The following is a 24,017-nucleotide window of genomic DNA, read 5'->3' as shown; positions in this document are numbered from 1 at the left end:
TGATTATACTAACAGGCTCTTGTTACTGAGCTTAGGTCTTGTTTCTCTTTAGTTGTTTCTACCATCTGTCTGCTGTCCACCCTCATTAATGTGCCTCTCTCCTCCATTTGTTGAATAGCAAGTGGCTCCACTAATAAAGAACTCCCACTTTATTTTCAAGCCTGTAATTACTGATCTAATTTTGCCTAATAATTGCTTCATGGCAATCACATGTATATTTACTTGTACCCTTGTACCCTCCAAGTGTGTGTTCTGTCTCATAGTGGAGCCCGTTGACAACCAGCAGAATAATTCACTCAGACTAGCCGCTTTCATCAGCCTGCTTGTCTTTTGTGCCATCGCCTGCTGTCACATCAAAGCTGCAGCGGTGTTGCTCTCAGCTGGAGACATGAATACATGCATAAATGTGTGTTTGTGTCTGCAAAAAGGTGCATGTGCATGCAAATATGTGGGGAAAGTGCAGAGAGAGATTTTGTTCAGATTTAGCTTACACAACACATGAATTAGTTGTGTTGTCAACACTTTTGCACAAACTGCTTGATCGTTCGTGTGTGTGTATGTGTGTGTGTGTTCACCGTAGTACAGTGGCTGCAAATTATTTGGTACTCTCCATCTCAACCGAGTGTACACTTAGGCTTGTGGTGTGCAGTGCTCAAGGGCATTTATTTGTGCATGCCTGTGTGTATGTGTATGGGCTATGATATATTGCTCATCCAAGCGGCGGCAGCACTGTGAAGTGCAGTGAGATTAGAGGGGAACCCATTCCTTTGTTAATTTAAATGGGTTCATGCATCATGCTTTGCAGGAGCCTGCCGATCAGAGCATTAAGGAATGGCGAACACTGCCCAGAGGTGTTTTTAATGGCGCAGCAGGGCTTCAGATGTAAAGAGGTGTAATTCCCTGCATTTGAATAAATGCCTGGCTCTGGACTGAGGCTTTATGATATTTGTGTGCATGGAAGTATAAGTGTTACTGTCTTTGTCGATATCATTGGATGCTACCGTGCATGTTTCGAAACTTGTAGGACTTGTACCTTTCTCTACAAGTCAACTTACTTTTAATATTTTCTGATAGTACAGTCTGCACGTGAGGGAAACATTCCTGGGTTATTTAGCTATTCATTATAAGGTGTGAACCTGTGTATTTTGACAGTTACAACCAATATATTTAATACTTTATGCATTATATTTTAACAACAAAAACTTAACTTCATTGGAACAAAACTTTTTTGAGTAATTATCTAACTTAAGGTCTGTCAGTAACCTCTCTGAACCTCCTCAAAGTTAAAACCTACCTTCAGTTTGACTCAATATTATTTTTGCTTTTAGTTGTTCTACTTCAAAATAAGATTAGAAAAGATACAATGAGATGAAATAAGACAAAACCTTTATCCCATAGTGGGGAAATTTTCAGTGTCAGCAGCAAAAGAAACAGTATACAGCATCACACATTACAACAGTGTACACAGTTTACAAATAATCAAACACTTAAGAAAAGTATGTAAAGTGCACAAAAAAGAAATGGACATATATTTCACAAGTATTTAAAATTTGACTTGCAGTATATCTCCTTCACACCGTGGATAAAGCAGCCTGTCACTGCAAGAGCTGCCCAGTGCTATTAAAGTGCTAATACAGTGCTATTAAAGTGCTAATACCGTGCTATTAAAGTGCTGTTACGGTGCTGTTACAGTGCCGTTAAAGTGCTATTAAAGTGCTGTTACAGTGCCGTTAAAGTGCTATTAAAGTGCTGTTACAGTGCTATTGAATTGCTATTAAAGTGCTGTTACAGTGCTGTTAACGTGCTATTATAGTGCTGTTACAGTGCTGTTAAAGTGCTATTAAAGTGCTGTTACAGTACTATTACAGGGCTGTTACAGCGCCCTTACAGTTCTGTTACAGTGCTTTTAAAGTACTGTTACAGTGCTATTAAATTGCTATTAAAGTGCTGTTACAGTGCCGTTAAAGTGCTATTAAAGTGCTGTTACAGTGCTATAACAGGGCTGTTACAGTGCCCTTACAGTTCTGTTACAGTGCCCTTACAGTTCTGTTACAGTGCTTTTATATTGCTGTTATAGTGCTATTACAGTGCTATTAAAGTGCAGTTATGGTGCTTTTATAGGGCTGTTACAGTGCTATTACAGTGCTATTATAGTGCTGTTACTGTGCTGTTACAGTGCTATTATAGTGCTGTTACAGTGATGTTACAGTGCCATTCAGATGGTGGGGGATCTTGTCCATGAGAGATGATAGCTTTGCCGTCATCCTTGTGCCTCCCGTCACCTCCACATGTTGAAGGGTGTGCCTAGAAACAGTGCTGGCCTTCTTAACCAGCCTGTCGAGCTTTCTCATGTTTGTAGCCATGCTCCATAAAAGATGGCTGAGTCATAAAAGTTCCTCAGGAGTGCTTCCTGCAAACCAAAGAACCACAGTCTCCTAAGCAGAAGGAGTCTGCTCTGGCCTTTCTTGTACAGTGCATTAGTGTTGTTAGTCCAGTCCAGTGTATTGTTCAGGTGAACAGCGAAGCTCCACCACTACTGCTTTGGTTTTTCCTTCATTTATCTGGAGGAAGTTCTGTTGGCACCAGTTCACAAAATGGGTCAGTTCTCTGGACTCCCTATCGTCCCATCAGTGAGGAGGCCGACAATGGCAGAGTTCTCTGAGATCTCCTGCAGGTAACAGCTGTTGTTTTAGGGAAACAAACTGGAAAGAGGAAACATTCTAATCCTTGAACTTCTTAAATACATTTTTATCCTAATCTTAAGAATATTGAAGGTAAAAAGAAGGGTAAATGTTAAGAGATGTTCATGCCAACAGCCAAAGGTAGTGGAGAAGAGAAAGAGTAGGGAAATAGATGGAGTAATGAGGTGAGGGGCGGTATTAGAGGGTCAGTCTGGAGCAGCTGTTCTACAAGACATGCTTCATTGAGCCTCTATTGACAACATGCAGCAGCTCTGACACACGCACACAACCACACACACACGCACGCACGCACGCACGCACGCACGCACGCACGCACGCACGCACGCACGCACGCACGCACACAACCACACACACACAACTGTCTTTATATTAGCAGTAACGTTTAGATTTAGGATGAAAAGCAAGTTTTAATCTAATTGAGTCAAAGAGGCACTCTAATACTGTGAGTCAGGTTACCTGTGTACACTGTGGTTGAAGCTTTAGGAGCTGTATTGTTTGTCGTTGTTGTAAAGGTGAAGGGGGTTTGGTCTGCTCCAAGAGTTAAATGCCTCTTTAGCAATGAATCAAAAGCAGATTTTTTGATTTAGCCAAGAAACTAAACAAAATGAAAACAACTTGCTTAATATTCTGTTTCTAAAATAATCCTGAGAATAGTTCCTGTGAGCTTGCACGTGTGGAGACTGTAACTCAACACACACAACAGAATCCAAAGTAAAGGAGTACAACAGTGAGATGCCTGCACATGGTGAGAAAAAAACACAATGTTGAAAAAAGGAATAATACATAAGAAAAGTTGAACTCATTAAAGCTAGGGTTGGTAGTCTCGGAAAACCAGCATGAATTTGAATGTAGCTTTTCCTCATGACGTCTAACCCCTCCCCTCCTCCCTCGGAGCTCCTCCAAAACGATGCCCCCCCGCTCACATGCACGAGCGCCGCTGATTCTCGACCATATGATCGTGACTGATTCAAAACCGGTCCTCAACAAAACATTCTCATAGTGAAAGTTAAATACACAAACAAACATGGCTGCTGTTAGTACTCACAACTGTCATGCTAGCATTATCCAGTTGTACTGGTGACACAATATCAGGAGAAAAGTTATAACACATATAATACTGTAACAGCTCTACTGTTTGTTAAACATGTTCAGTGTAGATGTTCTTAATTCCTACAGTGTTGACGGTCAGTGAAGGCATCAGGAGAGGTGTAGAGTGTGCGAGCTGGAGAGAGGAGAGACAAGAGAAGTTCTTCATTCATTCAAACATTGATTGTTGCTTTGTTGGTTGGCGTGATCACGGCCGACAGTGACCGGTTATTAAAGCTCAACGTGTTCACGAATCGGCTCGTCATCACTACAGCGTCCGGACGGACGCTACAATAAATATATATTTTCTGTAGGACTTACTGAACGTCATTAATTATTCTGCTTGTTGGTGAGAGCTTTTTAGACTCTGATCCGGACTACAGTCCTGAGCAAAGCACCTCATCAGGTCAGAGGGGACAGGACGAGCGAGAGGGGCAGTTAATAGAGTTAGGGGAAATAGAGGCAGGAGACGGGGACTCGGAGGAGTGCACACCGGCGAAATGTACGCGCAGGAGGAGGGCAGAATGGCTGGACAGGATTTGATTGGTTTAAAATTTGAGGAGCCAAAATACGGTGATTGGTTGGTGTTTTCCCAGGTTTACTCCGGCTGTAGATAGCAGGTTTTTTCACTCTTTTTTAGGAACACATCATGTATTGATTGCCATCAGGACATAAAGATTATTTTAACCAGTATGACAAAAAGTGTATCTAAATCTGACTACCAACCCCAGCTTTAATCACTACAGTTAAAAAAATGTAGCCTTCACTTAAAGTATTTAACACAGCTTTTAACATTTTAATTATCCCACTTTTATCCAGGAGCACCCTCAGGTATCTCTTGAGATTTTTTGTATTTTAAAGTCTTTAAGTCTGGCTCTCTCCCAACATCATGACACACACATAAACACACACACTTTGTCCCTCCACAGCATTATACTGTAAGTAAGTAAAGACAATCCACATATCGACTTTACCAAGCCGTGTCGTTTTTTATTTTTCCTCGCAGTTAGTCTCAGGAAACATTCTGTATGCTGTGTAGCTCCACGTCTATCCACTGTGCAGATGCCGTGAAAACTGGACTGGTGAGAAGTAGGAAGAGAAAATGGAGCCTTCATTTAAGATATGTATAAAGGAGCACAAGTTGTTATTATTTCTTTTTTAACACTTATCATCACTTTGATTTGTCTTTCGGAGTGAAATCCATGTTACCTCATATTTTGGTCACCGCTATCATCGGGCTTAATTGAAGCTGTTTGTCTTGGGAGAAGAATAAAATCAAAGCTTTCCACTCTGTCAGGGTATAACCGTCACCACTGTCTTTCAGAATTTGTATAATCCTTTGAATAGAAATGAGCACAGCACAAAGCATTTCTCGTTGAAGTTGCTCAGTTATTCTTGGAGCACAGGACTTGGGAAGGGTCGATTGACATAAAACTAAAGGAAAATAGAATATGAGTATGATAGGGTTCTATGAATTCAACCTTCCTTTTTATCACCATTAAAGTAATTTTCAGTGCAGTGGCAGTATTTCAGTGTCAGTATAGTGAGTCATGATCATTCTGGATTAAAATGTTGTCTTGATTATTCTGTTCCTCCTCACAGGATCCTCCAGTTCTTCCCGTCGGCCAATTCAGTGAAAAGTTCATTCACTTCATCACTCAGTGGTGAGTCAGTTACTGTTGTTTAATATGTTTTGATACTACAAAGACTGTCACATGATTGATTTTAAAATGACCTCCCTAAAATTTAAAATGGAATTTAATTTGTTTTCTTTTGGTTTTCTTGTTTGCCAAACACATTAAGTCAACCATTAGAGCCTCGCAGAGCCAGACTGAACAATAACGAAGACCACAAGCTACATTCGACATAGATAAACCGAACTTTAATGATATAATGGTGTACAATGGGATTGAAGTGCCTGTGTATTTTACATTATTGTGGTTGCAATTGTCTAATCTCTTATTTTTTTCATGGACTGATTGATTTATCTAATGCGTTTGGCAGAGACAATATTTACTCTGTCTTTGCCTCTGATTCATTAGCCTCTTGTAACCTTTACAGTTAAACAAGCATCAACATACACACCCAAACCACATGCAAGCAGTGTGTGAGCGGCTAGCTTTGCCAGCTGTTGTTTATCCTGCTTTATTCAAACAAGGCGCCTCTCTCTTAGGACACACTGAGGTACTGTTGTCCTGTCATGCCTGGGTGCAGCACCGACACCATCTTTACCTTGGTTTTCTCACAGGGTCAGGCTCCTTCATTGTGATATCAACAAATATAATGAAGACCTTCAGCCAAGATCCTGCACTGATTCTCCAAAGTCCCCCATGTGGGTCATTTTGACAGCTTGTTTCTGTCTGTATATAGAGGAGGCGTCCTACATAAATCCACTGAACCATTGCTGCTACTGCTGAAGTTTAAGTGTTCAGATTGATAAGAAAATTAATTGAAATAAGAAATATTAATTAAATGGCTTTTTGAAAGAAATGTACAGTTTTGTTTGGCTATAAAGAATTTTGTCTATTGAGACTTGTCTTCTCTTTCTGTGTCATGAAAGTTCATATTTCACGCCTCCTCTTTAATCTTCATGTATAATTGAAAATGAAGCTGTTCAAATTAAAGTTGGAACAAAAGATGACTCACGCACTCACAAACACAATTTGAATAGTGTCTCGGTATTGACTGGTTGTATTTTAATTTTTTCTTCCCAGTATGCGGCGGCAACCCAAAGAGAGGCCTGCCCCTAATAACCTCATGGTAAGTTAAACCAAGCCTTCCATTAACCAGCTCCAAGGACTACAAAATATAAGTTTTGAATAACTGCACACAGAGGGAAATCATATTCATGCATTCCAATAAAAATTCAATTAACATTATTTTATTATCTCTGTAGTATTTCAAGAATACAATTTTATTTTTCGCAATGATTGAGGTCTTTTGGGTCAAGGACCCTTGAAGTTTGTATTGCTGTGTGGGAACAGCAGTAATGAACTTTATGTTGCAAATAAAAAGTGTCAGAGAGCTCAGAAAGGAAACCTTGAGGTATGATTGAAATGTACTTCAGCGATAATTTGTTCAATTCACCGCATTGGAGCCAACGTGAATAAATTGAGCCTAGCTGTTGTACAAGAGTCGAATATTTCTAGATTACAAAAAACAAGTTTTATAGTTTAATGAAAATTTGAGCAAGGGACAAAAGGAAATTAAAGCCGCAAGCAGCGATGAACGGGCCCTCGCACACCTTAAACCACCGCCTCATTTGAGCCACGCCTGATGTACTGCAGGTGTTGCTGTGCTGCACTTTATGAGGCCTAGGCTGAAACTGTGAGCAAACTTGTGCAGTTATCAGCATAGTGTACATTGCAGTACTGCCTGTCACCAGTCGGTGGTGCCGTGACTTTAATGATGTTCTGAAGGATTGTTCGTCACAGATCATTATAGAAAGAGTTGTGATCACAAGCAACGTAAAAGCAGGACCTGAGAGTAAATACCATTTGTGTCTATTAGGTGGTGCTAATGTTTAAAGTTATTGCCAGATTTGCAAGAAAACCTCCAAATTTGACAGTCTGCCACGCCCCCAGTTTTTAGATTTCATGAAATGTTTCTGATAGCTTTGAATCGTCAATGTCTCTGCTATAGAATGTGCCTTGTTGGGAATGAATTGGAGAAAACCTGAGGACTAGTTCGTAAAAGTGTTCACCCTTATTTGGGTGCCATTTTTCCACATTCAAGGCTAGGTGGCACTGTTCCTGTTGGTTTTGGGATATGGGTGCAAGAGGCTTTTTTGTGTGTCCTGATGCCCTGACTATGCATGTCCGAAATCGTGCATGTAGCTCAAACAAACTTTTATGGGGAGGGTTATTTCACCCTTCTTTTAAGCCTTTAGGGGGCGCTATGGAGCAGATTTTTTAATTTTTGGGACGAGAGCCCCAGAATATATAAATGGGACATGTGCGTATGATGCACCGCCTTAATGTCTGCCACACCCCCATTTTTTGTCAGAACGGTATACCTCAAACAATTTTGAATCTTCAATGTGTCTACTACAGAATGTGCGTGGTTTGGACATGATTGGAGATAAGGCCAAGGGCAAGATCTCTTAAATACGTACCCTTGCGAATCAGCTGAAAGACTTGGAAAAAAAAGATGGCCGACTTCCTGTTGGGATTTCACCATGACATTGTGAATCTTGTTTGTAGGTCTTGGCCTCGTAGATGGGGTAAAAAGTCATGCATGTCGGTTGAACAGCGTTGAGGAGGTGCTGTGTTGGAAGGAAGTTGGCGCTATTGAGCCATTTTTGGGATTATTTGCATGGGACCACCAAAATGTCGACATTTTTGCCAATCCTGATGAGTGTGTCAAGTTTGGTGAGTTTTGGGGCATGCTGAAGGCTCCAAAGAGGCAATTTACTTTACTAGGTAGAAAGAAAGGAAGAAAGGAAAATCCTTAGGGTTGTAATAGCGCCTTCGCCGACCTTGTTGGTGCTCGGGCCCTAATTATGTGAAGTGCTTGTGTGTGTTTGTGTGTACCTGTCTACCTTTGTCCCACTAACATTAAGAAATTTGCCAATTACCACGTAGACTTATTTTCACATTCCCCTGTACTCAAACTAATTAACTTCATAAAGTTCCTAAATGTTTTCTCTCCGTGTGACCTCAAAACTTATCCGCTAATTAGCAACAGAAAGAAAGCTTATGTTTTTATTCTTACATGTTCATCCCGAGTCCTTTAGTTTTTATCATACATCCTCTTTTGTTGTGACTTGTTTTTGTTTTTGGCATTTTACAGGGAACTCTAGCAAAGTGATTAAAAGTAAAAGCCAAGGTAAAGTCTAGTACAGAGGAGCTCTATAGATTAAAAAAGGATTTGTATAAGTCAAATAGTGAATTCAAGTGAGCACAAGCCCACAAAGCCCCAGGAGTTTGCACAAACCACCTTTTAAGAGTTGCAACACGCTCTGGTTTCTGTGTTAGGACCAAGGACATCGACAGTGAGGTCCACAGGGAGAGGAGGGGTGACAGTTTGTGTTGTGTGGTGGTTGGAGGTGGAGGGTGTAAATGCAGAGCTGCTAACAGATTGTATGTTCTCAGTCTCACACCAGAAAGGAGGAGTAAAGAGAAATGTTGTCTAGACACTTATCGGGAATGCTTGCCTCCAGACTGAAGTGTTTCTCTTGAGGCGGAGTCCGGGCACAGCAGGTTTGGGGGTATTTGGCTTGTTGTGTTGCTTATGAGCTGCTTTGAAAATAACTTTTTTTGTTCTTGTCGAGTGTCTTTGAAACTCATTTCGAATGAGTAAGTCTGACTTCGTAGTTATTCTAGTGGAGAAGATGTTACCTTTAATAATAAATTGTACTTCTTGTTATTTAGTCTGCCTAAATGCCCGGTGCACATACTTTCCGACAGTTTGCTGCAGTGAATATGAATCCTCTCACAGACACAATAGTCTCTTATTTACCGTGAGTTGTTGCTGTTTCACATAAAAAGTTTGGTGCAACACACAATGTGAGGACAAAGATTACACTGAGTATAATGTAACCATGTCCAACCTTCCTGTCTGGTTACCTAATTAAACACACAACTCTATCAACAGTCTGTTCAACGTTGTTCATATTGAAAATAGTCAGTGGACCAGTTCTTTAGATTAAATGTTCAAAACTACTTCTGTAAACATTTCCTTCTGCTCACTCTGCTCTACATTCTCACTTTGCCCCACTTTCTTCACAGTCATTGTGATCACTGTGCTATTTTCCAAATATTCACACTTCTTCCTCTCTTTTTTTCGTCTCCACTTTCTGTCCATCAGTCTCATTTTTCCTTTCCTGTATTTTTATCCTCCTGGAGGCCTTTCATTTCTCCCTCTGTCTCAATGAACTGAGATGTAAGGTCATGGATGCCTGCCTTTGTACTTCCCGTCTGCTGATTGTCTTTCTCCTTCTTCCTTCTCATTCCCTCTTTCTCTCCACCTCTCTCTCTGCCTCCCCATCCCCTCAGCCTCCTGAGTACATTAAAACTCTTTACCTATTCTATCTGTATGTTAATGTACCGAGCCACGGCCCCCCTTTTCTCTCCTCTCTGCTGTACAGAAAGTGCCACCATTTGCTTCAGTTTTTATCTCTGCAACTCATTTTTCCTGGACGATAATGCGCGGAATCACATAATAGTGCAGACACTGAGCAAATAATGTTGTTTTATGACCATTCAGACTCACCTTGTTGCTCTAGTTTGCTCATCAGGTTTCAGCATGTGGTTTCTCTAATCACTGGTATCGTTTTCCTGATGTTATTTTCTCTGGGATTTTATCCTATTAGAGGTTCTATAAAGGGCTGCTGTTTGATTGCATCCCTGCTCTTGATGGGTTCTCCCCCTGAAGCTTTACACAGTGTGCTATAACTACTTGTTCAAGATGTTTTGCACATAATATTAATATTCGATCTTATTCAGCTCAACTTTTTAAACCCTGAAAGTAAAGCGTTTCAGTGGTGAAGTCTCTGTCCCAGCAGAGGCCTTTGCAGCTCCGAAATGATGGACCTGAAGGACCTGAGAAACATGTTTTTGAGATCTGATTTAACCTTTGAACCATATGCTAATCAGATAATTTTGTTGCAGCCAACCAACTAACACATTTTGCTAGGGCCTTAAAAACTTGTTGATGCATTTTTATTCATTCTTTCAGATGCAAAGATGTCTATTTTGATGGCTCTTATTTTTACAGCCGCGTTACCTGGCTGCCGTCGGAATGTGCACATACAGTGTGCGCATGCAGGTACACATCTGTAAAAATGATTGCTCAATAGACCCTCTAAAGATGAAGAACTTAAGTGGCTGTCTTCAGTCTTAGACTGAAACAATACTAAGGAATGTTCTTATATCAACACATTTTCCACAACAATAAAATTTTCTTCCACGTTATTCCAAAAACATCCCAGATTATTTTGCAGGTATTTCATTGTAAATGTCATGTTTAAGCAACATTTTTACATAAACAAGCTTTTTCCAATTTCACTTTTCCAACTCCTCAATCATTTCTTTTTGGTCAGTCAACATCCCTCTACAATAATAAAAAGTAGATCAGTGGTTCTTAACACCGATGAAATCCTTGAGTCAATCTGAGCTTGGATGGTTTACAGAATGACTCATAATCAGATGATGAGCCATCAGAGAGGAGAGTGACTGTGTTTTTTCCTCCTTATTCTATGCATCTTTCATTGTGGACACTCTATCCTGTCATCATTAGCTGATAGCGTTGGTCAGTTGAGGAGACCGTCTATTGGCTCGCTCCCAGGACGTTGGTTGCAGGTTCTCTGTGACGTCTTGTCTTGTCTGGGGTTTCTTGATTTTAGATCTTTTTCCTCCCTTCTCTTACAGTGAAAGACCATCTGTGTGCAACAGCTTGAAGTGCGTGTTACTTTACTCTAAGCCTTATAGTAACAGATACTGAAAACAAATGCAAGCGGTTCCCAGTTCATTTGTAAACCTGTGGGTTTTTTTGGAGGCGTTCATTTAACGCGTGTGGGAGAGAGAAAAAGGCCAAACTGATGATCCCCCACCTTTTATGTTCTGTGATTGTGATTTGATGGACATTTCATTTCTCCCTCCCCCCTCATCCTCCCTCATTCCCCAGCCAGCAGCCTTCACGCAGCCTTTTAGCACCCTTGTCAGTGCAGCCCTCCTATTTTGCTTTTCTATTCATAGGCTCACGCACAAATTTTTGTTCCCCCCTTACAACCCAGGAGACACCAGATGAGCCCCCCAGTTTCACAAAGGACCCTCTCCTGCCTCTAACTGTCCTCACATCCAGTTTTGATTTACACACACACACACACACACACACACATACATACACACACACACACACACACACACCCACACACACACACACACACACACACACAAACATCACGAGATAAGGCATAAAGTGGCCTCAAAGTCACATGACATCCGTATATTTTCTGGACCTTCATAGAAGAGCTCAGTTTACCCTTGATGTGCATCTATAGGTAGCTAGCCATGAGGCAAACCTCACTGCACAGTTGACAGTACAACGAAAGAGTCAGATTTTCACACTCCAAACTTCAAATCGTTGCAATCAGATGCATTCCTCAACATCACAGTCATACATTGTTTTTTTTTTTAAACCCACACCTTCGGACTAAGATCCTGTCCTGGACACTGATAATTCACTCTATATCGGGCTTATAAAATGGCTAATATAAAAACCTATTGGGAGATTTCTTCCTTTGCAGGTACCTTAAAAAGAACACGCTTTATTTCTGTCACAATAGTGCAGTTTGAGCTGCTGCAGTACTTTTGTGAATCACTTTACAGAGAGCTTTTGTACCTCAAAGAAAGTAGCAGATCAATTCTCTCTGGTTTAAAAGCTTGCTGTTTTCAGAAATACTTTCTGCACATGAATCCTGCGTGAGTCTTTTTAATACAGTTTTTCAAACTTTGAGGAAATTTAAGTGTCTGAGTAAAAGGTCTTTTAATGTTTACATCTCTCCATGTGCAAAAAGGATTTTCACATTTCTTTGCTCAGTGCACCTCTTTAGGCTTTTTTTGTGTCATGTCAGACTTCTGCTATATCACTGATGTCTCCTCCTCCCTAAACCTTTCTGTCAGCACCTTCACTGCCGAATGTTTTCACATTTCACCCTTGGGTCTTCACTGACAAACTCCATTCACACATTCTGGGGGAAACAGTATGGCTCTGCTACAGGCCTGTTCAGTCACATCATTTTGATTGAAAGCCAGAGTCAAAATTACATGTTTCTTATAAAACACACATATAGACATAGCCACTCTGCCCTGCCATTCAACCTCTCTCCTTTACCAGCAGATGTGTATGAGCAAGTGTCAAGTTTCACAAACTCTTTGGCTTTCTAATAAGCTAGCCAATGTGATCACTTCAGTATATTTTAGCATACCGACCCTCTCTAAACTCAAGCTCCTCCCTGTTGTCCAAATATGTTCACTCCACACTCTGACATTCCTTTCTACCCATGGTCACGAGTCCAAATGTTGAGGCTTTCAAGCAGGAGTTTACTCATCAATGTGCAAAGGATAAAACTTGTTCCTCATATAATTTTGTAATATGATGCTTGGCCCAGTGTCGTGGTGGAACCAAGCGGCAACCTCCGGTATAAAAATATGAGTCCAATGCGGAAGTGCTGAAAACTGCAGTTCATTGAGGATCCGCTTGAGGCTGGTTCCAGGAGTACCGGAAACCACATACACACCAATTAAAAAAAGACAATCTTTACAGCTGAAATAAACATGCTAACAGCCTGGTGAGCTATCCAGAGTGTAGTCCGGACAGCTCATTTCTCGATCGCTACACACTGTACAGGGGGTTGGATTATTTTCTAACGCTGCAATTTCGAAGACATTGAGATTAACCCTTGGATGCATGACCTACCAATACCTACACTCTTCCATGAGTGGGGTCAAAAATGACCCCAATTAGAATCAATGCGTTTTTGCAATAAACTTAAGAAATTTCTTTAATTTTGGTTAAAGTTGATGATTTTTATTATATTTTGATCAACAAAAGAGTGATTTCATTTTTGACATGTTCATTTATTCCTTTTTATTCACATTTCATTACAAAACAATCAATCAAAAATCAAAAAATGTCAAAATGTAGTGCAAGTGCCTCAGGAATCCTGGTTGGCCTCCTAGCAGCCATGATACTCTAAATGAGAAAAAATGAAAGGGGCAATGTTTGAATGGCACACAAAACTATGAATCATTATGTAGCTGTGTAAGTAAGTCTGTGCATTTATATGCATGTAAATGCACGCATGCACACGCACGCAAGCACACATCATTGAATAATCAATAATCATAAAAAAGGCTACCTAACAGGTTAGCTTTTATTACAATGATGTTATAAATATAGTAAGAGTCTCTACACAACAAATACAGTAATCCATTACAGAGCTAAAATTGCTTTGTAGTAAGCTAACTTTGTAGTTGGTAGTAAGCTAACTAGCTAACAATAAAGTAGGAGGATTTGATGACAATAATACTAATACTCTATCACAGAAAAGTCATGAATGTGGAAATTAAGTTCATAAATGAAGATAATACTTACATGTATGTTGCTGTGTAATCCATTACAGAGCTAAAATTACTTTGTAGTAAGCTAACTTTGTAGTTGGTAGTAAGCTAACTAGCTAACGACAAAGTAGACGGATTTGATGACAATAATACTAATACTCTATCACAGAAAAGTCATGAATGTGGAAATTAAGTTCATAAATGAAGATAATACTTACATGTATGTTGCTGTGTAATACATTACAGTGCTAAAATTACTTTGTAGTAAGCTAACTTTGTAGTTGGTAGTAAGCTAACTAGCTAACAACAAAGCAGGATAATGTAATGAAAATAATACTAATACTCTATCACAGAAAAGTCATAAATGTGGAAATTAAGTCCATAAATGAAGATAATACTTACATGTTGCTGTGTAAAAATGACCTCCTGGGTGGTGAGACTGCAGCATCAGATGTGTAAGTGCAACAGTAAATGTATACTGACAATCACAGTTGATAAGTATCAAAGGTTCCTAGAGTTAAGCCCTGAGATTCCATAGGAAATGTTTGGGGTCATTTTTGACCCCGCTCATGGAAAAGTGGGGTAGTGATACAAAAGCTGCAATTTCTTAAAATGTATGACATTTTTTTTTAAAAATGCAATGGCCTCATGTCACAAACATGTTTTATGAGGAATACCTGGAATATGAAAATATAAACACTTTTAATTTCAAAGATTTTGAAGAATAACAACCCTTGGGGTCATTTTTGACCCCACTTATGCATCTAAGGGTTAAGAGTCTTCCAATGAGAGGCACAGCTGACTTGACTGACAGGCGGGAACACTGTAGCTGTTGGCTGGGAGGTTCAAAGCCCGCCTTTTTACGTCACAATTGCTTGACAGCAGCAGTATGGCTGCCGCCGGCGATTGGCCTCCAAACAGCTCTTCAGAAACAGATTGGTGACGTCATGGATACTACGTCCATATTTTATGTAGTCTATGGGTGTAAACAGTTAAATTAAACAATATCTCTTGCTTGGTTTTTATAAACAAGAAGGCTGCACTGCTCAGAGCTCTGTTGTGTGTTATAAGCCAAATGAAAGATGTGCGTCAATCAGCTATAATCACATTTGGGGTTGTGCGCCTTGAACATTTGATGAGGCAATGTGCAACTAGAAATTATGTCATTCACTTGAATGCAGCGTAACAGTCTTCCTTTAAGTTAGTTAGTGTCATCTTCCCTTCTCCTTTTATTTGGGTGGCTAACATTTTGCATGGAGGCATAACATTACGTGCATATCTGGAGGAAGCAACTTATTACTTTGCAAAATGTTTTGAAAGCAGCGGATAGGATTCAAAGTAGCATTGGATCGTTAAGTTTTAGTGGAGGCAGCATTTTAAAACTCCTAAACAAAGTTTCCTCACATTCTCTCTGCACTTAGATCGACTAAAGTACACACTCTCACACACACGCATGCACGCACGCACGCACCAACACACACACGCATGCTCGCATGCACGCACACACACACACACACACACACACACACACACACACACACACACACACACATTCTGTTGATTCATACTGACACTAGCCAAAGCTGGATAGTTTCCAGAGGGAGCAAGCAAACCTTCGAGACCAAGATATTCTGTCTACCTCTACACCTTTCTGTCCATCTCACATAAACACGCACACATACTCACAAACACAGACACACACACACACACACACACACACATCCACACACTGCAATCATACCGCGTCCACCTAACACTATTCTAATGAGGTGATGACCAGTCCCTTGTTATAATTGCCTCAAACTCCATTTAATTTAATCTGAGCGTATTAATCATACATTGAGTTATTTAAAATAGCATAAATTAATCTTAGATTAAACAGAGCCTTCAAACAATTAAAGAGCTAGGTAGTATTTCCCCTGGGTTTAGGCCATTTCTATTTGAGCAGAGCAGTTGCAGGTGATTATCCCGTTTTGATGTGGCCAGATGGTGATTAATGTAACTTTGAAATGAGTCCCTCCCCCAGCTCGCCTCTGTCCACGCACGGCTTTAGAGAAAAGTCAAAACACCTTCAATGACCCAACAAAAGAGCGGTTCTTCACTCTGTATTTATAACTCTTCACTTACAGGTTTCATACTTCATTTGGGTTTCGGATAATTTAATTACTCTGTGATTCAGCTCGTGTGCTTGTATGAAACAGTCAGAGGATGTTCCAAATACAATACATCAGGCTGTGTGTGTACCTGTGTCTACTTCAGGGCCTCATCATATTCTGCTTCAGAGACTCTTGATGGGGAAAACGATCAATGCAATCATGAGCCTGAAGGGCGAAAGCCAGTTTGTCCGGCCAATGGTCAGGATAATGAGCGATGAGTCTTGTACACTTGGGTTCAGAGCTGAACTGATACCTGAAATTTGGTAACGGTCACAAATGAACCTTTTTTTTTTTATTTAGGCTATCATACATTCAGCAAATTTCTGTCCTTGAGACTTGAAATAGCTGCAGAGATGATGTAGCCTGACTCTGTCTTCTTCTTATGAAAAATATGCACTCGTAAAGAAATTTGGAAAGGATTGATGCATGTAAATCTGTACCTGGTGATACCAATCAAATTCTGGTCACTATCTTCTTAAGTACCGAGTTCGGTACACAACCATTGTTGAGTGGATAAAGAAGATACATAAAGATTGTTTCAATTCGGTAACAAGGAATTTTTGTTTTTCAAAACATAAGCATTTTCTAATATTTTACTTCTTAAAAAAAAAACTTGCCTTCTATCTTCCTCATGTTTTTTCCTTTATTTTTCTTGATTTCTCTCTCCTAAAATCTCATGAAAATGCAGCGAGGAAGTCAAATCATGACAGAAACACAGCCTTATACAATTAATGCCATATGATGATTCTCTGAGATGATTTTGAAGTGTCTTGGTGTGTGAGCATTTGTGTTCGGTGAATGTGGTGTAGTGTGCAACACACCTTCAGCCGGGTCAAATTCCAGCAGATGTCTCTGTCCTGTCAGGGTTAATTTCTAGAGCAGAGGTTGAGGGCTTGATTTTAAAAACATCACTCAGGTTTTCCTTTTTTATTTCTGTATCACTCCCTCTCTACTGAGGCAAAGAAGAATGATTGATGAGATGGGTGTGCAGCACATTGGAGCACCCAGGAGCGTCCACTTTACCCGTCTCATACCGACACACACACATACTCACACTGATATGAGAGTAATTAACCTCAGACTGTGTTAACCCCAGCTGCCCATTAGAAGGACAACAGGATTGATGGGACTCCCCCCAGTCCTTCACCATCTCTACAGTTTGTGCATGATTAGAGCATACAGGAATGTGTTTTCATATTCCTTTGAAATATACATCTGCAACCACATGTGGTGACTTAATGTTCACCATCAAAAGAATCAGTCCTGAGTGAAGACAGAAAAGAAGGCTCACAGGTCAAAGAAATGGATTTCTCCAAAATGTATAAAGAAAGATTATATTATAATGACTTACAATCCTCCACCCTACCCTTAATATGACTTTGTTTTGATTTACTGTACATAATCTTCAGTTCAATATAGATCTTAGTGTAACCACAAAAAGAGAAGAAAGATCCCAGGGGGAAGAAAGTGGACCATCACCATCATTCTGTCCTACTTTGTTTCTAATCATACATCCTCTGCACCAGTTTGGATGTTGCTGGGGGCAACTCAACGTCCTGCCATCCCATGAAAAACAACTGAAAACAAAAAGATTTACTTTAAAGTCACTTCCTGTGTCCAAAAAAAATACAAACTTTAAATGTTGTTGTTACAGGGAGAATCTGGTGCACTGATGATGCATGTATATAACACATCTGGTCACTTTCCCCTTGTTTCAAATAGTACATTGAAAATTAAACATTTTGTAGGCTGACGCTGATATATGACTTTTAACTGTCCTATTTTTAAACACCGGCACAAAAGCCCCAGAATAACTTTAGAATAAATAGATAAATAAAATAAAAAGATTTAGATTAGGATCCCTAAAATGTGTCACCAATATAAAAAGTCAGTCAGACATTTACAGTTAAAAATAACCTTTTTGGTGTGTCAGTTTGTCCTGGTGGTTAAATCATGGGCCCCATGTATAGAGGCCGTGGTCCTGTGGCGGGCTTTGGTTCCCTTTGCCATATGTCACTCCCCTTCTCTTTACCTGTGTCTTACTCTTTTCTCTTTCAACTAATGAGAATTGTATAATTGTGGCATTGTTTCTAAATTACATAAAGCAGTTAAAGTAGTATTTTTGTCATAGCACCTCCCCAGCAACCAGCATTGAGCTGACAGAGTTCATTAGTAGCTGTTGAAAGTGGTGAAGAGGCATTTTTTCTCATATGTTGGTCGCTAAAAAGTCAGTTATTTTCTGTAGTGTGTAACACCTCAGAGATGCCTGTTTTGCTATTTCTTGTTACTTATTGGCCAACATAAACTCTGTGCATATACGTCTCTGAAAGTCTTATATAAGCAGTGCTGTTATATTGGTTTGTATGTCAGAACCTCTAAAGTCCTCAAATTCTCTTTTTGTTGTACTCACAAGTTCTTCCTTTACTGCTGTGATAGAAAACTTCAGAAGAGATACCTTTGTAGGAACATCTTTCAGCCACGTCTGGCTGTGTTTTTTCTTTCCTCTTTACTTTATGCTCTTCACAAAGGATCATCACCTTTCTCTCTTTTTACCTGTGCTATGAAGGGCACTGATCTTTTCCCATTCACTTTGTTGAGGTTTGCTCTGGACAAACAGACCAGGGTTGTATGTGAGTGAGGTTGATTAATCCTTACATTGTGAGCCTAAAATCTGTAGAAAGGTAAATTAAATGTGTATTGTGAGTCAACACAGTGTACAAGATTACTAAATACAATGCACAGCTTCTGTCCAGCTCATGTAAGAACTGAACTCCCATTCACAGCCACAGTCCTTGCTGACAGGGACAGATATCTTTGGAATCAGTGTTGACAAGTTCATTTAAACCGGCCAAACACAGCGTTGATTAGTTAATTGGACATCTAGACACCACAAATAAAAGTGCTGGTCAGTCTCGGTTAAAGTGTCTCATTTACAACCTCCTCCCCTGCAACCTTTGACCCTTCTGTGACATCTGTGACCTCTCTGTGGTCTGGAAAGTCCCCACAGATGAGGCTGCTGATTGGGACTGTTGTCATTGAGATATCACAGGTGACATCTCTGTTCAGAGCAGCAGAAGCAATAAGACTGACAGATTTCAGCAGATTTGATGGGCTACCAATCAGCAGAGTCTGGTTTCGATGTTTGTTGGTTTTCATGTGCTCATTAATTTCTCTACACAGGAGAAATCTGTCAAAATATGACTATTATAGTTTATGAACATAAAGCTTATTGTTAACCAGCATTCCTGTAGTCATTTTAAATAGTGGACTAAAATGATTTGGGTTCCTGCTACTTTTTATTACAAGCTGATTTTACAAGCTGTGATGATTTACATCTGTCATTAAAGATATTACTCTGAAATACCCCGATGAGCCATCACTTAAATGTTTTGCATTTAAAGCCAAATCTGTTGGATATAAATATTTAAGAGAGTTTAATGATGTTCCTCTTTTTGTTTATTTGTATTTTATTTTTATTTCTTGATTCGTGATTAAGAACAATTATACAAGTAGGATTTAACTGTCACTTCACATAAACGTGTAATAATTTTTGTGGCTCCAATCTGTTGGATAATAAAAATAATATTGCATAAAGGGTTTAAACATTTTTTCAATGCTACTAGAATATAATTTTCTCTATTTTATGAGGACGTTCAGTGCTTGTCTGTTAACAACCACTTCAGATTTTTTTGTCTTTGTCATGGATGATGATTACACTAAAGGTCAGCTGTGTGGATTCAGAATAATGTAGAAACAGTGAAGAACGTCAAGAAATGAAACGAGGCAAAACAGGATGTGTTTTAAAATTGTTGTGTGACTTACAGTGTAGCTGTTGTTTTGACCTATGGAGGAAGAAACATTGAAGCAGATATTTGTTTAAGTGCAAAATAGTTCTTCAAAATATTCATCATGAATGACAATGAGAGGATCTGAAAGAAAACATGTCACAATAATAATCCAATATGACATGAAAGCAAAAACTTTTTATCAGTTTTATCACTTTTTGTCCTTTAAATGTTATGTTTAATTTGGCTCATGATGCAGCACAAACGTGTGAAGTCTAAAGTGTATATTGAATTTTCAAATGTTTTTGTTTGAAAGCATAAAGCCCTTCGTTATGGATACCTGTCTATGAGTATGCGGTTGAACATAAAGTAACAGTGGTTAAAAGTTTTTTCAAGCATCATTTATAACATTTTAAAGATTAACAGTTTTTCGCCACATTGGAATAAATATTCCAGAATTTGCTGCCCCTGAAACGCATCGAGAATTGAATTCTAGAAGTAAAACATTTAGGAGGATGAAGAAATAAAGTTCGACCAGTTGAGTAAGAGTGGACCTGTGAATAATTAATTTGAAGTAAGACTTGAAGTGATCAGGGATATTCCCTTCTCCTTGTAGTTTATACAAAAAAAACACATATTTGAGAGGTATTGATGTTATATATATTAAGAAGCTGGAGTTTCTGAAACATTTTATGGAGAGTCGTAGGAAAAGTACTAACCCAAACAACATTACAATATGAGCATTGACACAAATCTGTCAACAGTTAACTCCAAACTCACACTATGAGATATTTGATTTACTTTCTGTTTCTCTCTTTTATTTTGTAGGAACACTCCTTCATCGTACAGTTTAATGATGGAAACGCAGAGGTGGTGTCTATGTGGGTTTGTCGCTGCCTGGAAGAAAGACGAGCTCAACAGGCTCAGGGACGCGTCTAATGTCCTCTACCCGCCCGCCTTTGATGGACCTGGACATGTGATCCTCAATATTGAACACTTTATAAAGGCTTCAGGGACAAGTATGTGTCTATACAGCACTGTACAAATGACTTTATGTACATGGACCAGAATCAGGAAGCCTTTATGTGAGTAAAGATCTCATAACGTATCTATGTAACATCAACAAGCTCACACCTCTTCATCTCTGCTCTAATGAAGAGCAGACAGATTAGCACTTTCTTCAAAATGTGGTCTCCATTCAGCAGCTTTGTCTCCACAGTTATGATGCGCTGACTTATACCACCATGAAAAACTCAAATCATAGGACTGCAATACACAGGCAGAGGTATGTTCTGCCTTTTAAGTGGTATCTGAAATAACCATCTAGTGCTTTACTAAAGACAGCGCTCCACTGAATGTTAAGGTTTTTGCCTGTGAATTACTGCCCATGTGCGTGCCTGTTTTCTCATTAGTGTCATTTATACCTCAGCAAACTTACATTTTCACTATAACATTGCCCAAAATATGTACCTACATTAGTATCCAGTAGCTGCCTCTTTGGTGTTGACTGGACACATAGCTTTTTGTGAGGTGTTTAGAGAACGACAGGCCTACATCATCCGTCTGAAGCAGCTCTGCTGTGTTACAACGTGGATTAACATGCTTCTGGGCTAATTATCGTTCCCACGCATCAGGAGGAAGCAGGCTCTTTCTGCTTTAAGCACTTTTCAACTTGGTCACATGTCTTTGATTTCTACTTGCACACACATGCCTGATATAAAAGGCTTTTTTAGAGGAAACAGTGTGGGAGCATTTCTCCTCTTCCTCAGCTAGACAGAAAAACGTAAACGAAACGTAACTCATTCATCCCTTACTACCAACTTTTAGTTTATTCTCAGTAATTAGTGCATCCCTCCCCAACCTTTAGATCCTTTTTTATTCAAGATATTTCATGTTCTTCACAGAAATAGGCTGTTTTGATGCAGTTCCAAAATAAATCTGATGATAGACATGACTGTAGAGAGGAAAACGTTAATGCAGTGCACTTAACACCAAAGACCACTGAGGACAAGAATCAGGAATGATATAGATTTCTATTCCTGTGGCACATATAATGTGTTTTATTACTAAAATGAATTGCTCCTACAGACTTGAAGTGTTCAGTTGTTCATATATGAAGAGCTCAAGTGCAATTAAAAGCCACAAAGTGAAGGCAGTGACGTGATGTGTTAAAGTGCAGGCACAGGTGTAACAGCAGCACAATAGAAAAGGCTGAACGCACCAGTTTGTTCTATATGTGATGAAGAGTTTCTTTAGTTCACTGTAAGATGAGCTTTGTCCTCTGAGCAATGAGGAGACACGTGTAAAGTAGGTATAAGTCACTGCCCTTTGCCTGTACATGGAAACTGACTCCAACATTTCATCTTTATGTTGGGAAGTCTGCAAGATTATTTTTCTTTTTTCATCAGCATGAATGTAAAGCTTCTGATTTTAAGATCAGGCTTTTAATTTAGCTTATATCTTTGTTATCTTTCTAATGAGCTGCAAAGAAAAGACACAAGAACTCTGTGTGTGGGGAAATCATGAGCTAGGTGCCAGGTCCAGACTGAGCCACCACTTTTCGGGAAATGTCAATTTAAAGTGCATAAATTAAAAGTTCAAGACTGAACTTTACCATGACAAACTGTTTCATGGCGGGAGCGTATGCTTGGCAGTTTAATCATCATTCATCTGTGCACACATTGTGTCATTTACATAGAAAATGATTGGAAGTCATGGTAGGCAATTTATTTGGGGGGCAACACTGAACAAGAATAAAAGTCTTCCAGGATTTTCTAATTCAAGTGAGCTGAGACAAATGAACTGCTCTGCCTCCTCTTGGCTCTGTGCTCAGGTCCGTCAGAGAGATGGCATCAATATTGGCTGTTAGATAAATGCTAATGCATGTGAAAGTACCATCTGGTCGAAAAAATGTTAGCCTGATCAAATGGCAAAAGAAAGCTTGGCAACAATTGTATTCTCTGCAAAGCAACCCAACAAATGATAAGCTCATCAATAAGAAAGTCTGATGGAGACAGAAAATGCAATAAAAAGTGACATGTTTCCAGCCTTGTAAAGCTCACCTGCAAACCAACTTTTTTTCTTTGCTGTTCTGTAAAACACATCCTCAGGTTTAACTACAAAACCTCTGAATACAGTCTGCAATACTACATCATGTCAGTACAGTCTGGTGGACACCTCAGTCTGCAGGTATCTGCTGTTTATTGCAGTGCGGTTGGTCTAAACAGTTTAACGATCCCTCTACTGGTTGTGTTCCTGACTCATCGAGACATGATCTGACATTAAATTTGAAATCTGATCCTGGACTACACCAAACCTTTTTTAAATATAACCCTTTGTTATTACTTTTGATTCTTTACAAACATTGCTTATACAAAACATTACTCATGTAACACCCTTAAGTTTGAGACAGAGACCACTGCAGGAGATTTTGTTTGGGTAATCCAGTGAACTGCACGACCAGCAGAGAGGCTTTCATCATGATTCCTCTAATGTTGAAATATTTAATCGGTGCCATGTTTACAGAAACTGCTCAACTTTGGGAGGCATGTCCGAGCAGAATGATGGTTATATGAATCTGATAATTGGTCAAATCAGAACTCATCATTCAAAGATACTCCAGTGACTGAGTTACTTCGACATGGTTTTGTAACAGTAGCACAATGAATGAAAATGTGCCCTGTGTTATTACACATAGTGTTCAATACATTCGTCTTGCTGTAATGTGGGATGTGGAAAGCTTTAACGTGTGTTACTGCATCTGTGTGATAGAAACCTTACAGGAGGATGGCCTTTAATGTAAATACCTGTAGAAAAGTGTGAAGTTAGAAGAGCTGATGAGATCTCTTCAGATGTTAATGTGTTCTTGTATTTTAAATAAAACCAAACAAAGAGAAGACGTTTAATTTTTTTAACAGGGGGACTTAAAATTCAGAGACATATTTTATGGTTTGGAAATGTACTCATTGACTGTGATTTTTAAATATGCACCCACAGATTACGTGGAAATATTTATTGTTTTTTACTTTGCAGTCTGGGTCGGGTCACGTGTTGTGACTTCTGTCATGTTTTTTTTCTTGTTTTCACTAAGATGCATTAAGTCATTGATGGATCTCAGCAGTAGTATTAATGCTGTGATATTACTGGCAGATTTGGGCCTTTTCTGTAATTATCTGTGTTGGCACATATTCCAGCCATAATAGAATAAAAATATTAAAACATAAA

At 39.4% G+C, this 24,017-nt stretch overlaps 1 protein-coding gene across 2 annotated transcripts in view; it reads left to right on the top strand.

Annotated features, from left to right (window-relative positions):
• map2k5 (mitogen-activated protein kinase kinase 5) overlaps positions 1-24,017 on the top strand; it is a 59,095-nt gene extending 35,078 nt beyond the window's left edge. The window contains exons 20-22 of one of the 2 annotated variants that reach the window (XM_034680011.1): positions 5,391-5,452; positions 6,503-6,548; positions 20,622-24,017. In XM_034680011.1, coding sequence (XP_034535902.1) covers positions 5,391-5,452; positions 6,503-6,548; positions 20,622-20,732 — 219 coding nt within the window. In that variant the 3' untranslated portion in view covers positions 20,733-24,017. Of the gene's footprint in view, positions 1-5,390; positions 5,453-6,036; positions 6,440-6,502; positions 6,549-20,621 lie in introns of those variants that run through there. The other variant, XM_034680010.1, reaches the window with a different exon arrangement.

The sequence above is a fragment of the Notolabrus celidotus genome, chromosome 3, assembly GCF_009762535.1.
Source record: "Notolabrus celidotus isolate fNotCel1 chromosome 3, fNotCel1.pri, whole genome shotgun sequence".
NCBI classification, from domain to species: Eukaryota; Metazoa; Chordata; class Actinopteri; order Labriformes; family Labridae; genus Notolabrus; species Notolabrus celidotus.
The sequence above is the reverse complement of the archived record's forward strand: the minus strand, read 5'-3'. Positions and strand labels throughout refer to the sequence as shown.